At 44.0% G+C, this 15808-nt stretch overlaps 1 protein-coding gene across 1 annotated transcript in view; it reads right to left on the bottom strand.

The window, feature by feature from the left end:
* Positions 1-596: 596 nt before the first annotated feature.
* The window catches only part of INTS7 (integrator complex subunit 7), a 34077-nt gene continuing 18865 nt past the window's right edge, over positions 597-15808 (bottom strand). The window contains exons 12-20 of the mRNA XM_077282307.1: positions 14737-14874; positions 14452-14658; positions 13169-13363; positions 12410-12513; positions 12073-12141; positions 10666-10798; positions 8100-8198; positions 4223-4408; positions 597-970 (exon numbers count right to left, since the gene is read on the bottom strand). Of these exons, the coding sequence (XP_077138422.1) occupies positions 692-970; positions 4223-4408; positions 8100-8198; positions 10666-10798; positions 12073-12141; positions 12410-12513; positions 13169-13363; positions 14452-14658; positions 14737-14874 (1410 nt within the window). The 3' untranslated portion in view covers positions 597-691. The remainder of the gene's footprint in view (positions 971-4222; positions 4409-8099; positions 8199-10665; positions 10799-12072; positions 12142-12409; positions 12514-13168; positions 13364-14451; positions 14659-14736; positions 14875-15808) is intronic.

The raw sequence follows: 15808 nt of genomic DNA, 5'->3' as shown, positions 1-15808 counted from the left end.
CTCCGGAGCAGCAGGTGGAGCACAATGAAGGGACTGATAGCAATGAGTACAGAGATAAGTGGCCATCACGTGCTGGAGATGAGCTTAGGGGTTGTTAGCGGAGGCGCAGCTGGAGTCTCATGGGTTCAGCTTCTTAGGACGTCTCCACATAACTGATGACATGGCGTTAAAAGCTCAGACTCTAATTGTGACCATATTGTAAATGTTTATTGGTTTTCACAGATTTTCCTGTGCAAGGAGCTGATAACGCACTGATAAAGATAGTCCAGATCACAAGAAAAGTCACGAGTTTCAGGAACGGCAGCCTTTCCTTCTCTTGCCGCGAACTCTACTGGTGCGATTATGCAGCTGGCAAAGGTTGCATTCGTGCACAAAGAAGAGTTCTGGAAATGACGCCATGTGCTTGTAAAGGAGACCTACCTGGTCCTGACTTATACACGTGTGTGACGTTGTGTCTTACTGACCTCCAACGTGTCGTTCTGTGAGTAACGACCACGTCTGTCATGGTCGCAGCGGTAGAATTATGGCCGACCTTGTGATCTGTCGACACTTAGCGGTACCTGCTTGTGGATGGAATGAATGCGCACAATGCTCAGTTATATTACACACATATTTTATAGCAAAAAAGGTTTTTTCCTACAGAAATATATATTAAAAAAAATATTTCCCATCCCGTCTATCTTCCAAAACCCTAAAATCTGGAGTAGGCGTTTCGTTGCGGCGGCGGCTGGACCTGTGGCTGCTGCTGTAGTCGTACTTGCTGAGAGTAGGGGTCTTCCAAGGACTTGGCGAAGATGCTGGTCTTGGGGCCGGTCTTCCAAAGGATTCCGTTGGAGTCTACGACAGAAGCTTCGACGGTGATCTGGTGCGTCCCGAGGACTGCCAGGTTTAACAGGAACTGGGTGCTGAAATAATCATTGTGGGGTTCAACCCGCTGCTCTATCTCAGTCCTCACCGCCTCCGCTGGCAACTTCATAAAAAAGGAACAGAAAACAATCAGTAATGTTCTCAAGGTCAGCTGCATTTGTCATTTTCACAGTACAGTCCCTCAAAAAACAGAATTAGGAAGAATAGGTCAGGCAGAGTTTTTGTCAATTGTTGCAATTACAGTTGCTTGACTTGATAAGTCAAATTTTGCAAAAACATTGCTGAATCCTGGGCTCATGGACCTCAAATTTAAAAAGGAGCTATCTACATAAGATAACCCTTGCCGATAGGGGTCCGTTCTATGAGCCAAAGAAAGGAGCCACCATAGTGTGCCCCCATAAGTGGTTGGCGTCCTTTAGTGGCTGCCATGTAGAGTTGAGCAAAAAGGTTTGCACCACCATGGTCCGGCGGCCAAGTCAGTGCTCTGTGACAGCCAAGACCAAGGCAGGGTGAACTTCTCAAATGTTGGTGCTTCTGGTGATTATTAGGCAATGTCATGGTGAGACAGACATCATAATGCCACATGAAGGCTAGTGATAAGGCCTCAGGTCGCGGGGTAGCTTAGTAATCACGAGACTGCCAAGATACTGGACTATTCAGGTCACACTACCCTGGCATGGCTGCCACGCAGTACAGACCCCAATACCGGACCATGACCTGCCAATATTTGTGCTCAGCTCCACTGCTGCCATGTAATACCGCAAGGAAGTGTGCGGTCAACGAAGGCCTTCCCAGGTATTCACAGCTGATCGCTGGGGGTCCGGACCCTCTTAAGACAATATCTTTAATTAGATAAATGTATACAGTAGATGGACATCTCACTGGGGTCATCTGTGGGGGTCTGAGTCCTGCAACCCCAACCCCCCCAATCTGGATAACAAGGTTCTCCACACCCAGCCAAGAGTTTGTCCCCAAGACCACTTATTCTTTATGTATATGGGAAAAACTAAAAAAACAAAACAAAAAAACCCCCAGTAAACTAGTAAAACAACGGCTGGACTTGTTCGCTATGGAAAATGGACCTTTCTGTATCCGGCCCCTTCGCATCTCTGCTCTTTCATCTTCTTTTTACTCGTTTGGTTTTATAAAATAAAAAATCAATTAGATGGAGGGTTGGGATGACAATCTGTGACGGCTGCGCCAAGGCTTTACCAATTAATACAGCTCGCAGACATGTCACTTGGCGTCAGGGCGCAGGGGGAGCCGCCAGCGATGTGCCGCTCTGGAGATGAAGCTGCCTCGCGAGCTCTTGCTCCGAGGCTTCTACGGAGGCCAGAAATCTGTGACCTTCTGAATACATGAATGTGAAATGACTCTCCTCCTGCTGGGAAGACTCTCTGCCAGATATGTAGAGACAAAAAAATCTACAAATATAAAATGTATTTTTTTTTATTAAATGCAATGTAAAGATTGCAACTTCTCCATAAGAGGTACTGCAAATGGAAAACTGCAAAAATAAAATCTCTACAAAGTTACTCCTGCTATGGTGCAACCTTGCATATGTAAGATTAGGGGACTCACGACCAAATGAAACCAATGCCGAGCGCTCCTGTGTTCTGTATCACATCACTGGCGGCGGCCCGAAATCAGACACGGCGGATACTTATCTCCCCTGACGTCATTTGTCAGATCAGACATTTATTGGTGGAACCACTAAGAAAAGACGCTTTATTTGAGAATATTTGGGTTGATACAAGTCTGATCCGAAGATGGTACCGGAAGAGTCACCATTTATGGCAATCTTCACCAGAAGAGTCATCATTCATGGCGATCTTCACCAGAAGAGTCATCATTCATGGCGATCTTCCCCAGAAGAGTCATCATTTATGGCAATCTTCACCAGAAGAGTCACCATTTATGGCAATCTTCACCAGAAGTGTCATCATTTATGGCGATCTTCCCCAGAAGAGTCATCATTTATGGCAATCTTCACCAGAAGTGTCATCATTTATGGCAATCTTCACCAGAAGAGTCATCATTTATGGCGATCTTCACCAGAAGAGTCACCATTTATGGCAATCTTCACCAGAAGAGTCATCATTTATGGCAATCTTCACCAGAACAGTCATCATTTATGGCGATCTTCACCACAAGAGTCATCATTTATGGCGATCTTCCCCAGAACAGTCACCATTTATGGCGATCTTCACCAGAACAGTCATCATTTATGGCGATCTTCCCCAGAAGAGTCATCATTTATGGCGATCTTCACCAGAAGAGTCATCATTTATGGCGATCTTCACCAGAAGAGTCATCATTTATGGCGATCTTCCCCAGAAGAGTCATCATTTATGGCAATTTTCACCAGAAGAGTCATCATTTATGGCGATCTTCACCACAAGAGTCATCATTTATGGCGATCTTCACCAGAAGTGTCATCATTTATGGCGATCTTCCCCAGAAGAGTCATCATTTATGGCAATCTTCACCAGAAGAGTCATCATTTATGGCAATCTTCACCAGAAGTGTCATCATTTATGGCGATCTTCCCCAGAAGAGTCATCATTTATGGCAATCTTCACCAGAAGTGTCATCATTTATGGCGATCTTCCCCAGAAGAGTCATCATTTATGGCGATCTTCACCAGAACAGTCATCATTTATGGCGATCTTCACCAGAACAGTCATCATTTATGGCGATCGTCACCAGAACAGTCGTCATTTATGGCGAACATCCGTCCCTCGCCTTGTACATTTTATGCGTTACGTATAATGATGCGTGATGGACGGAGCCACATTATCCCGTTAACGTTTTCTTTTTTTATATCAAATCTTAAAATCTGAATACACAGATTTGGGTTTGAAATGTAGCACACTGGCGTTATGTCACAAAGTCGTGAGGTTCTGCACGCAGAATAGATCTGCAATAAGGATGATTCCCAACATTAAAATATATCCAAATAACAGCCGAGAACATGTAGACCCCCACCTATCCCGAAAGAGCGGCTCTAAAATTCCCTGTTGGAAGTCCCATTCAGAAATTCAATAATTTATTCCTATAAAGAGAGGTGGCTTCAATGCAAATAATCCTTAAAAAGGGGTTTCTGGGTTTGGAAAAACAAACAATAAATTAAAAAATAAGGGCTCTACTAACCCTCCCTGGGTCCAGCATTGGTTCCAGACCATGAGGAGGCTGATGGCTTCCTCCAGGTTATATTCCACATTTTCCGTAGTGGAAACGCACGTGAAAAATTAATTGCATATTACGGCAGTGGTATTGTGATCGAGATTTTATCCCATCCATCCATCCCAGAGAACTCTGCGGAGTAAAGCAGCGTGGATGTATGCGGACTTACTTTGTAGTCTTGCCCTTGTTTGCTCTGCAGGGTGGAGGAGACGGTGAGGCAGACGGACTGGATCTTGCGGAACAGGCCGGGTTTGGAGCCGTGCTGAACTACCCCCTCCACCTTCAGCGCCATCTGCTGGTTGCTCTGCACAGCTATAGGCTCTGTGGGATTGCGGGGTGACGGAGACAGGGCCAGCTAATCAGGAGGAAAGAAGATGATGCCTATTAGTTTTGCATAGTGATTTGGTGGATTTATACTGACATTTAATAACTATATGTAAAATAACATAAATGGCTGCTGCTACCCACAATCATTAGAAGGGGTTTTACGTCTGTATCCCAGCAGCAGTTTGTTTTTTTAATAAAACTGTGCTTTACTCGCCCTCCTTAAATCCAGCAATGAGTTTCTGGTGTCTGCGATTGTCTGCAGCGCTCAGGTCGCATCGACAGCGCTGCATCCAATCAGTGACCTTAGCGGCTGTGAGCAGCTCATGCTGCCAACTCGAGCAGAAAAACTAAGCGCTGCAGACAGTAACAGAGGCTCAGCAATGGACCTTGAGGGCGAAAGTTTTCCAAAACCAGAAAACTCCTTTAAACCCTCCCCCCCCCAAAAAAACCTTTCCATTTCATTGAGAAGTTAAATGTAATCTATTGCTCTCTGCTGTCAGCCTAGCACTGAACTGTTGTCGTCACTGGGATCACGGCCATAAAGTGAAGAATTCCTGCTCCCATAATGAATTAACAATCATTATCGCTTACGGACATAACATAATGCCGTCCCCCCCACTTCTGTGTGCAGGTCACCGGGGAGAAAAAGCCCCCTGCAATGGACCAGTGAGCCGGAGGGTTATATTGGGACAGTCAGGCTCTGTTTCCTCCACCCCCGTGCCTGACCGCCAATGTCTGCCGTACATGAAGTGACACATGCGGCTATCCCGAGGCGAGACCCCCCGCTGGTGGCCGAGCTTCTGAACACTCAGGATAGTTTAACCTCAAACGTTGCAGATTCAGCGAAGATACAGAGATGGCCGATAAGCAATCTGATTCTTCTTGAAGCATTTTAAGGACACTTGTATATATCACACTTCTCAAAAAAATAAAGGGAAAACTTGCACAACACAATGTGACACCAAGTCAATCCCTCTTCGGTGAAATCAGCCTGTCCAGTTATTAAGCAACACTGATTGTGAATCAATTTCTCCTGCTGTTATGCAAATGGAACATACAACAGGTAGAAATGCTAGGAAATTAGCTATACAACCCCTATAAAGGAATGGTTCTGCAGGGGGTGACCAGAGACCATTTATCTGTTCTTATCCTTTTTGGCTGTTGTTTTGGTCACTTTTTCCCTTTGTCATTGCTCTTCATTCTAGGGGAGAGGTACAGTAGCATGAGGCAGTGTCTACAACCCACAAAACTTGTTTAGGTAGTGCAGCTCACTCAGGGTGGCACATCAATGTGAGCTGTGGCAAGAAGGGTACCTGTTTCTGTCAGCACAGTGTCCAGAGCATGGAAAAGATACCAAAAGACAGGCAAGTACACCAGGAGATGTGGAGGGGTTCGTAGGAGGACAACAACCCAGCAACAGGACAGCTACCGCCTCATTTGTGCAAAAAAGAACAGGAGGAGCAACGTCAAAGCCCTGGAAAATGACCTCCAGCAGGCCACTAGCATCCATGTGTCTGCACAAAATGTCAGAAACAGACTCCATGAGGGTGGTATGATGCCCTAACGTCCACAAATGGGGGTTGTGCTTACATCCCAACACCGTGCATTGTGATTGGTATTTGTCAGAAAACACCAAGACTGGCAGATTCGCCACTGGCGCCCTGTGCTCTTCATGGATGAGAGCAGGTTCACACTGAGCACGTGACAGATGTGAGAGTCTGGAGATGCCGTGGAGAACGTTCTGCTGCCTGCAACATCCTTCAGCATGACAGGTTTGGCAGTGGGTCAGTAATGGTGTGGGGTGGCATTTCTTTGGAGGGCCACACAGCCCTCCATGTTCTCGCCAGAGGTAGCCTGACTGCCATTAGGTACCGAGATGAGATCCTCAGACCCCTTGTGAGACCATATGCTGGTGCAGTTGGCCCTGGGTTCCTCCTATTGCAGGACAATGCTAGACCTCATTTTGGTAGTTCCTGCAAGATGAAAGCATTGATGCTATGAACTGGCCCGTCCGTTCCCCAGACCTGAATCCAATCAAGCACATCAGGGACATAATGTCTTGTTCCATCCACCAACGTCATGTTGCACCACAGACTGTCCAGGAGTTGGGGGATGATTTAGTCCAGGTCTGAGACGAGATCCCTCAGGAGACCATCCGCCGCCTCATCAGGAGCATGGCCAGGCATTGTTGGGAGGTCATACAGACACATGGAGGCCACACACACTACTGAGCATCATTTCCTTGTCTTGAGACATTTCCACTGACGTTGGATCAGCCTGTAATTTGATTTTCCACTTTGATTTTGAGCATCATTCCAAATCCAGACCTCCGTTGATCATTTTTATGTTTTATTGTTCTCAACACATTCCACTATGTAATGGATAAAGATTTGCAACTGGATATTTCATTCAGTGATATCTAGGATGTGGGATTTTAGTGTTCCCTTTATTCTTTGAGCAGTGTGTATATAGTTTGGCCCCGTACATGACTACCGTTGGGGTGCCACAAGCCATTCTGCCAGGACCAGGTACATGGGAAGGACACTGAACTGAAACCATTACTCCTTTAAGACTGGATCGATTTCAGACCATGTAAGCGCCTCTCTCCGGCACTGTGCTATTACTGCCAGTAATGTAAGCTCCCTGCCTCCTCATCAGCCACCGCCATCTTCTTCTGCTCTTGGAGCCACTTCTGCTGGTTGTGACCTGTCGGGTGGCTCCAGTGTTTGCATGGGGACCGGACGTCACTTCTCACTTACTGTAAGCTTGTGAGAGCCAGAACGAGGATCTCTTAGACTTACACCGAGAGCTTGTGACCGTTTGCTCTGACTTCCGGTCAGTCAGAAACTTCGGTCACAAGATGGTGGAAAAGGACTGGAGCAGCACCGGGAAGAGAAGACAGCGGCTGCTTAGTATAAGACTAGGGGCAGGGTACACGCTCTATCGATACCACTTATGCAGTGAAATAAGACGAAGTTGTGAGGCTTTGAAAAGCGCCAATCGACTATGTACAAATCATTCTGCGCATGCTTAATGCTGTCAAAAACTGTATGGGGAAGAACCAGGTAACATGGCCGTCCTGTCTCCATACACAGCATCAGGTTAATCAATAATTTTTATTGGATTCATTCACTGAAGCGTCTTATTGGTCGGCTGATCGGCGGACAGTCTAAGTGGTCCTTTAAAAGTAGAAAGCCGCCACTTATTGTCAGCGGAGCTTCCCTACACACAGGCGGTAGTAGGTCAAAACCATAATTGGGTGTTGATTGGCAGCGTAAAAAAAATAAATCAGGATTACAGACTTTTATAGGTGGCATTGTTATAAATAAAGTGTCATGTCAAAAAGAGAAGCCCCATGTAAGGAAAATATTAACAGTAATGTCCTACTTTAAGAGGGATTATTAATAAAACACTCATTCATTCTTCCCTCCGTCAGGGAGAATCAGTAAAACTCTCTCTCCTGTACAGAACACATGTACAGATGTATCACTGCTACTGACTAAACAAGACACATTTTCCTTCTCCCCCCAAAAAAACAAGATATCTGCTGCTGACGTAAAACGCGGGCGAGGTCTCCTGTAGAACATGCAGCCTGCTGCAACACCTTAACACACACATATATATATATATATATATATATATATATATATATATATATATATATGGGAAATGCCTGCTCCCTGCAGCAGTGCCGCGCAGAACACCGGCCGCCGGCTTACCTTGATACTCGTGGATTGCAGCTTCTGGAAGAAATACCTCTGGAAGGAGAGAGGCACTTTTAGGAGGCTGATGACTGCATTGCACAGGCACGAGGTGTGCTGAAAAAATAATAAGAAGGTGGCAGATTCTTAGGCACATACACTTTTCCAGAAACAGCGCCACTTTTATCCGTGGGCCGTGTCTGCATTTGCAGCTTAGCCCGAATTTAAGAACATTTGGCTGATTTACAATACCACACATGACCCATAAACAACAGTGGCACTGGATATAAAAGAAAGCGCCAATGTTCGTCTAATCTTAGAACAGTCTTAGGAACAAAGTAGATCACTCCAGGATCCATTTTTCTTTTCATAGTATCACAGACAGGCATCAATAGAACACAAGCCGAATGTTAAATGGGTATTGCCATCTCCAAGATCCTATCTTAATGTGTAGAGTGTAATAATAATAATAAAAAAAAAATACCTCCAATTACAAATGTAGTACATTTCTTCTGATTCACTATGTCACTTACCCCATGTGCAGGGCATGTGCTTAGGTTTCCATGGTTACAACCACTAAACACTAACTGTCACTATAGGAGTGGTCGTAACCATGGATTCCCAATGCCCTGCACACGGGGTAAACAGCGAAAGATGAACTTTACATATACATCTACTCTAGTATATATATTTTTTATTAACTTATATTAATTTTGTTTATCCCCATGCCTTGGCCTGGCCAGCTCTCCCCTTCGATCTTAGATAATATCGTTGGGTAATTTGCCTATTTTTTTTTTTTTTTTATGCTTTGAGGAGGGATCATGATAAAAAACAGATTTGCTACTTGATTTACTTCCTTTCTTCATTTGTTTCGCCATTTCTGATTCTGGACCGAATAAATCGCAGCCATGGCATTGCAAAAAAAAAAAAAAAAAAAGTCAAACCTGCAGCTACTTGAGTTTAGTAAACTCAATGAGAACAGTGCCCCCTGGTGTCCACATTATGGTAGTAGCAAAGGTATAAAACACGTTAAGCAGGGGGGTTGCCCCACTTCAGAAAATCCCTGTCCCAAAAGACTCTCTCTTACAAATAAAAAAATAAAAAAAAGTAAAAAAATGTAATAAATTACAAATTTATTTTCCCACCCTCCCCAGGTCCAACACTGAGTCTAAAACGCTGCACCCAGTGTCCGATTTTAGTTGCGGCACTGGCGTCATGTTGATAGTGCAGCAGCAAATCACTTGGCTCAGCAGCTCTGCCCGTATAGTCAAAATGCTCCGCTCAGAGCCGATGAGCTCACCGATTGGCTGCAGCGCTGTCAATTTGACGTCAGTGCTGTGACTAATTAACGACACTGGGAGCAGAAGGGGAGACTTGGCGCTGGACCTGGGGAGGGTGAGTAGCACTTTTTTGTATTTTATTACAAACTGAATCCAGCAGACAAGGGTTTTCTGAAAGGTGAGAATCCCTTTAATGTCGGCAGGATTTACCACCAGATATTTGGGGATATGAGGACTGAATATGCAGGATGGTAACACACCCAATCGCTATGTTCTGCTGGGATGCAATTGTAACTAACTTTCCAAAAAAAAATGTATTTTGCTGAAGAGGTGTATGCTTTTTACATGGGAAAGTCCAGCAGCTGCAAGAAAAAATCTAAAACATCACATTTATTGTAGAAATATAAATAATGAAGAAAAAAATAAGAATGAAAAATGCATATTGGCGCCAACGTCGACGCGATTCAAGCTTTTAATCATGACTTGAAAGCTAGCACAGCTCAAAACGCGTCGACATTAGCGCCAATATGCCTTTTTAATTATTTCCTTTTTTTCTTTCTTTTTAATTTTTTATATTTCTACAATAAATGTGATGTTTTACATTTTTTCTTGCGGCTGCTGAATCTTCCCATCCCCTTTCCTATGGCTTTCATACACAGGAAACCAGCCTGAAGCCAGCATGCACCGCGCCTTCATTCCAGGCATTTCTCAATCCGGTGAGCTGATGGTTGTTTTTCTTTCTTTACATGCTTTTTACATGGCTGTATACGATCATTGATTTGGTAGATGTAAGGATTAAATTTTTACTTTTACCAAAATTTTAGGACAACTTTCAAGTCATGCCATATATGTTTAGACCAGCATTAGGTCGACTTATCACAATTTTGCTATGTTTTAGGGAAATTTGTGGCATTAAGAAAAAATAAAATAGTTCCTTAGCTATAAATCCATAAAACTCCAGACACTGCAACTCTCCAATTGGACAATAATGGGTGCAATACATGCTGGGAAGTAATGAAAGAAAGTTCAAGCACCTATAGTGCTGGCAGCATGATACGGAAGAAGAACTGACAAGTTAGTGGAAACATCAAAATCGGTTATGAGGGATTAGAGCAGAAAGACCATAAAGTGCCCTCAATACTTTGATCATACACTGCATTACCTATTTAAAAAGTACAGTGACGGTCCATAAAAACACGGAGTGTAAACCTTGGTGCACATGCTGCAGGTTGGGAAACCTGGGTACTAGGTCTTTATAGAAGTATAGGCTTATATTTGGCGTTCAGAAATATTTCTCCACTTACCAGGTAGGAGACTGGTGGATGCTTTCTACCCAGGAGCTCTACCTCCTCCAGAACCTGGTTAAAGACAGACATCATCCTGCGCTCGTACTCGCTGTCAGCTTGTAAAGAACCGCTGAAACTGTTTTCCTGAAAACTAGAATTGCACAAAAATAAACAATACATAGGAATTTTTAGATTTTGAGGTACTGAAGGGATTCCATAACCCCGAAAAACTAGTTATATAGTGTTGTAGCGGACATATCACTTATAAAAAGCATACTAGCACTGTACCTATTACTGGTTCAGGGCTAGAAAAAAAATAACTTAATATGTATGGAAATGAGGGGGCCTTGTTGGACCCATGGCGGGACCAAGAGTTTGGTGCACAGTCACACCTGATCCTTTGTATATTTGAGGCCTTCCCCTGCTTCTGATTGATTCTCACTTCCCAGACCGAGCACTGTCTGAACACTGCCGGAGTGTGTGCGCATGTGCACTGACAATGTCTATCAATGCCTGGCCGCGAGCACACAGTGATAGACGTGTTCTCCTCCCAGTCTACTTTCTGCTGACATTGCTGGCTACACTAATATACCTGGAAGAGTAGCAAGCGGCTACAGAGGACAGGCGAAGAGCAAATGCACGCTGCTACGTAGTTTCCTATGGCTGAAGGGAAGAAATAACACTGGTGATGAGCACACTGCTACGGACTTTACTGTTTACTCCAATACCGAATAGGAGATTATCCCCACTGCCACCAATGATAACACACTTCTGGATGTATTAGTGTAGCTTCAACAGAAAAAAAGGGAGAACTTTTCCAGCTATTGTGTAATGCTGTAGATAAGCCCCCGATGTAACCTGAAAGATAAGAAAAACAAGTTAGATTATACTCACCCAGGGGCGGTCTCGGTGCGGTCTGATGGGAGTCGCGGTCCGGGTCCAGCGCCTCCCATCTTCATACAATGACGTCCTCTCCTTTTCTTCCTGCCGCGGCTCCTGTGCAGGTGTACTTTGTCTGGCCTATTGAGGCCTGCGCAGGAGCCGCGGCAAGAAGCAAAGAAGAGGACGTCATCATAAGAAGATGGGAGGCGCTGCACCCGGACTGTGACGCCCATCGGACCGGACCGCCCCTGGGTGAGTATAATCTAACTTGTTTTTCTTCTCTTTCAGGATACATTGGGGGCTTATCTACAGCATTACAGAATGCATTACAGAATGCTGCAGATAAGCCCCTGATGCAGGTGGCCGCAGCTTATAGGCGAATTTTGGGGTGACAGATTCCCTTTAAAGAGTCAAGTTTATACAGGGCAACTGAACATTTAGTATGATTAACAGAGGACGGTTAAATATTTTAATATTATGGTACAATTCTTCTCTCAATCGGCTACTGATTAGGGAAAACGAGAGCAGCTTTATATTTCTTACCTGCAAGAATCTGGATCCAAGATCAGCGCTTCAATGGTGTGAGAGATTAAAAGGCAGCTCTGCTGTTGTCTGGTGAGGGCTCAGGATTAAGGCAAGTAACTGGACTCTACAGATGACACTTATAGAGATGCTTAAGTAGTAAATATACTAAGTATTAATAAGGAGTTTTCTGATGCTACGTGTTAAGGCATCCAGGATATTCACAGCCGGATTAAATCCAATGTGACGGATTAACAGAAAGTTTTCTGGGAAGGAAAGATATTGACTTCTACCAACTGTCAGGATTTGTTGCCATGTAGATGAAAAAAAAAAGAATTATATTAAATGTTGTGGATACATTTCTATGTTCCTGAGTGTAGCAGAATCAGCATCGAAAGAGGATTGATAGAGATCTCCATAGCGTGTGGCTAGATTCTTGAAGTCTTCCATAGATTGTTTCATCTGTAAAAAAAAAAAAAAAAGATAATGTCACCTACATGAACAAGAATAAGAAGTCACAGATTGTTGGATGAGAGGCATATTTAACATCGTTCTGCGTAGAAAATAAGGGTTCATTCACACTGTGTACGTGGGAGGATTTTTGGATGCCACCGTATAGGAGTGTAGTGGCACTCATAGGCTTCCATGTTAAAGAAAAGAATTTGACTATTTTGTTGTGGCATATTTCTGGGTAGAATATTGCAGCAGATTGTGGATATTCATGAGCTGATAGGAAAGGTACACGGACTTGCACCAGATTAGAGAAGGCCAAACTTACACGCCTGTGGCCTTTGTCAGGTAAATGGAGCACTGTGGACACATTTGACTTATGCATCAGGAGCCTGGGCAAGTTGGAAATGGACATTGTCATTTTTTTGCTTGAATGACCATTCCAGGCTAAAACAGATAAACCTATGCAGAGATGGGCATTCAAAGCAGACCAAGTGAGATTCCTTATGTCATGCAACCCCATCAAGTCCCACACTTGGGACCATAGTCATTTTGGAGTTCCTGCAAGTCACTATCAATATGCTCACAAGGGCTGATAACTTAATAAAAAAAGGATAACTTTTCAAGCAACCTAACCAAAGAAAACATAGCACCAATCTCGAGTCACCTGGGTGGAGATACGTCCACAGCGCTGGAGATCATTGCCGGAAGTCATGGCAATAGTGGCAGCAATGGCTGGTGGCGGGCTGGTCTTCAGGCTGTTACATGTGCAGATGAGTTGCGAGAAAGCTTGAAGAAGATCAATCCTCAGCTTCACAAACTCACACTGGAAGCTCAGCGGGTTCATAGGAGTGCTGGCCGCCTAACGGAAAGAGTGAAAACGCATTGCGTGATATAAAACGGCTCTTCTTGTATTATTACATATTTTTGTTGTTGTAGACTCTGACCAACTCCTTCACCTAGCTGGCTGTGCTGAGACTTCTAATATAGATCTGACAGCAGAATGCTCCTGGCTGATGTCTAACATCATCTGCTGTCTCCGCTCTAACCCTCTCTCCACATAGTGTTAATGTAGTAAATGGGGGAGATTACATACAGGCTGTGTAGTGAGAGAGGAGAACTCTTGCCAGAATTTGCAGGGAGACTGGGACCTTAAAGGGATCTTGGACACAGGATGTGTAGAGAAAGGGAGGAGAAATCTCAGGGTGATTGTAAAAGGGAGAAGAGATTTCAAAATGTGTCGGTATATGAGAGCAAGTGAAGAAAGAAGTGTCCTGGAAACAAAGACGTCACATCCACTACATATCACAGGGAAGGACACATGAGCGGGCAGAAACTAGAAGCAATAATGAAAAAAATGTTAACTCAAGGTAACCAATACCATAGAATATTTCCATGTCGGAGGTGTCCATAGCCATCCTTAAATATATTGATCTGGAGCCTTTCACTTTTGCATTGGCAGACGAGAGGCGCTCATGACATTGTGTCTATAGATGTCTGGCAGAACGTGTGAATAATCAGCAGCCTATGTATACACATGCGTCATCATCAGTACCGCTCAGCTCCCGATGCAAGATTGGAAAGCACTGGTTCAGTGGTTAGCACGAGGCTCAGTGGTTAGCACTATTGCTTTACACAGCTGGGGTCAAATCCCAAGGACAACATCTGCAAGAGGATTGTATGTTCTTCCCATGTTTGTGTGGATTTCCTCCAGGTACTCCGGTTTCCTCCCACACTCCAAAGACCTATTGATAGGAAATTTAGATTGTGAGCCCCAATGGGGGCAGTGATGATAATGTCTGTAAAGTGCTGCAGAATTAATGGTGCTATATAAGTGAGTAAAATAAATAAAGTACATGATAAAAAAAAAGGGCAGTGCAGGGTGCAAGTAAAGAACAAGATCTGATGCCAATCGATTGCCTCCCGCAGAAGGAGGATTGTTCTACTGACCGTAAGAGAAGCGATTCCTTTGTGGTAGGATTTCAGAGAATCAGCAATGGCAGAAAGGGCCAAGCCAATGTCGTCTTCCTGCAGATGGGTGAGGCATTGCTCCGCGAGAGAGAACTCCTTCAGGCTATTGAGCCAAAAGTAAAAATGTTCGGAAGCCACCTGCGTTAGGAGACTCTGATACAGCTCCCGCGCCATGTCGTGGTTCCCCTGAGACACAGAAATGCAGGGCAATCATTACCATCCACGTACCGGCCTTCAGGAGCCTGTGATGACCACCGATCTTACCATACGGGAGGCCTGTCTGGCTATTCTATATACCGTCCAACCATTAGACACATTCTCCAGTTGTTGCTTTATTACAGTCTTTACTTCAGGAGACAGGGCTTTTTGGCTCGCCACAAAAATAACGGTAGCAAGAGCAACCTCAAAAAGGGAAGAAAAAAAAAAGCACGGTATAATTAGGCTAAAAATCTACATTAAAATTAAATCAGTTTTCAGTCTTAAGGGATCGGGTCGTTCAATTCTAACATTTCCGGTTGAATCCGCCAGTGTCATTTAAACAGTTAAAATATATCCTCTTACTCCCCACATTGGCGTTAGTGTATAAAGTGTGGGACAGAGGAAAGGGAACTACGGGGATTAAGGGATTCACCAAATACACACCACTATGGCGTAATCCCAATTTGGGAGAATGTATCAAAGTTATAGAGTTTTCCTGACTGGGACCAGAAAGGATCTGATCAATAGAACAATTATTTACAAACTCCGTCCTTAAAAGTTTTCAACGGCTCAAAAGAGGAATTCAATTTATCGCCTAACACTTTTTACCAATATCTACAAATCCGACACACTCAATCGGATCTGATGGATCTTCGCATACATCATCATCTCTTTGATAGAAAGGATGTATGGAGTGAAATTGGTAACAGATCCCCGTATATGTATATTGGGATTATTTGAAGATGGAGTGGATCCCAACTCGCCCCTATTCATAGGCATCACTCGACTCTTATTTCAAGCACGTAATCTTCTTTCATTTCATTGGTGAAACTCACACCCTCCATCTATGGGAGAACTACAAGGAGGGATAAATAATATAATCTGTTTGGAAAGAGGAGTCTATCAGAAACGTGACTCTATTCGCAAATTATAATAGATGACGAGTCCTTGGTTGGATCCTCCAGGGCGGCCACAGATCTTCTAATTAGATAGAATATTTACAATGATATCCCTTCATTGTTACTCCTGTTATTCCTTTTTCTCCCCCTTTTATACTCCATTATTCTAGAACTGCTCTGAAGATGAAAATGGTCGTCGGGATTTGGGTTTACAGTGGGTTATGGAATTGCAGTTGAGT

This window comes from Ranitomeya variabilis, chromosome 2 (genome assembly GCF_051348905.1).
Source record: "Ranitomeya variabilis isolate aRanVar5 chromosome 2, aRanVar5.hap1, whole genome shotgun sequence".
In the NCBI taxonomy this organism is placed as follows: Eukaryota; Metazoa; Chordata; class Amphibia; order Anura; family Dendrobatidae; genus Ranitomeya; species Ranitomeya variabilis.
This window is presented reverse-complemented; position numbering and strand designations above follow the sequence as displayed.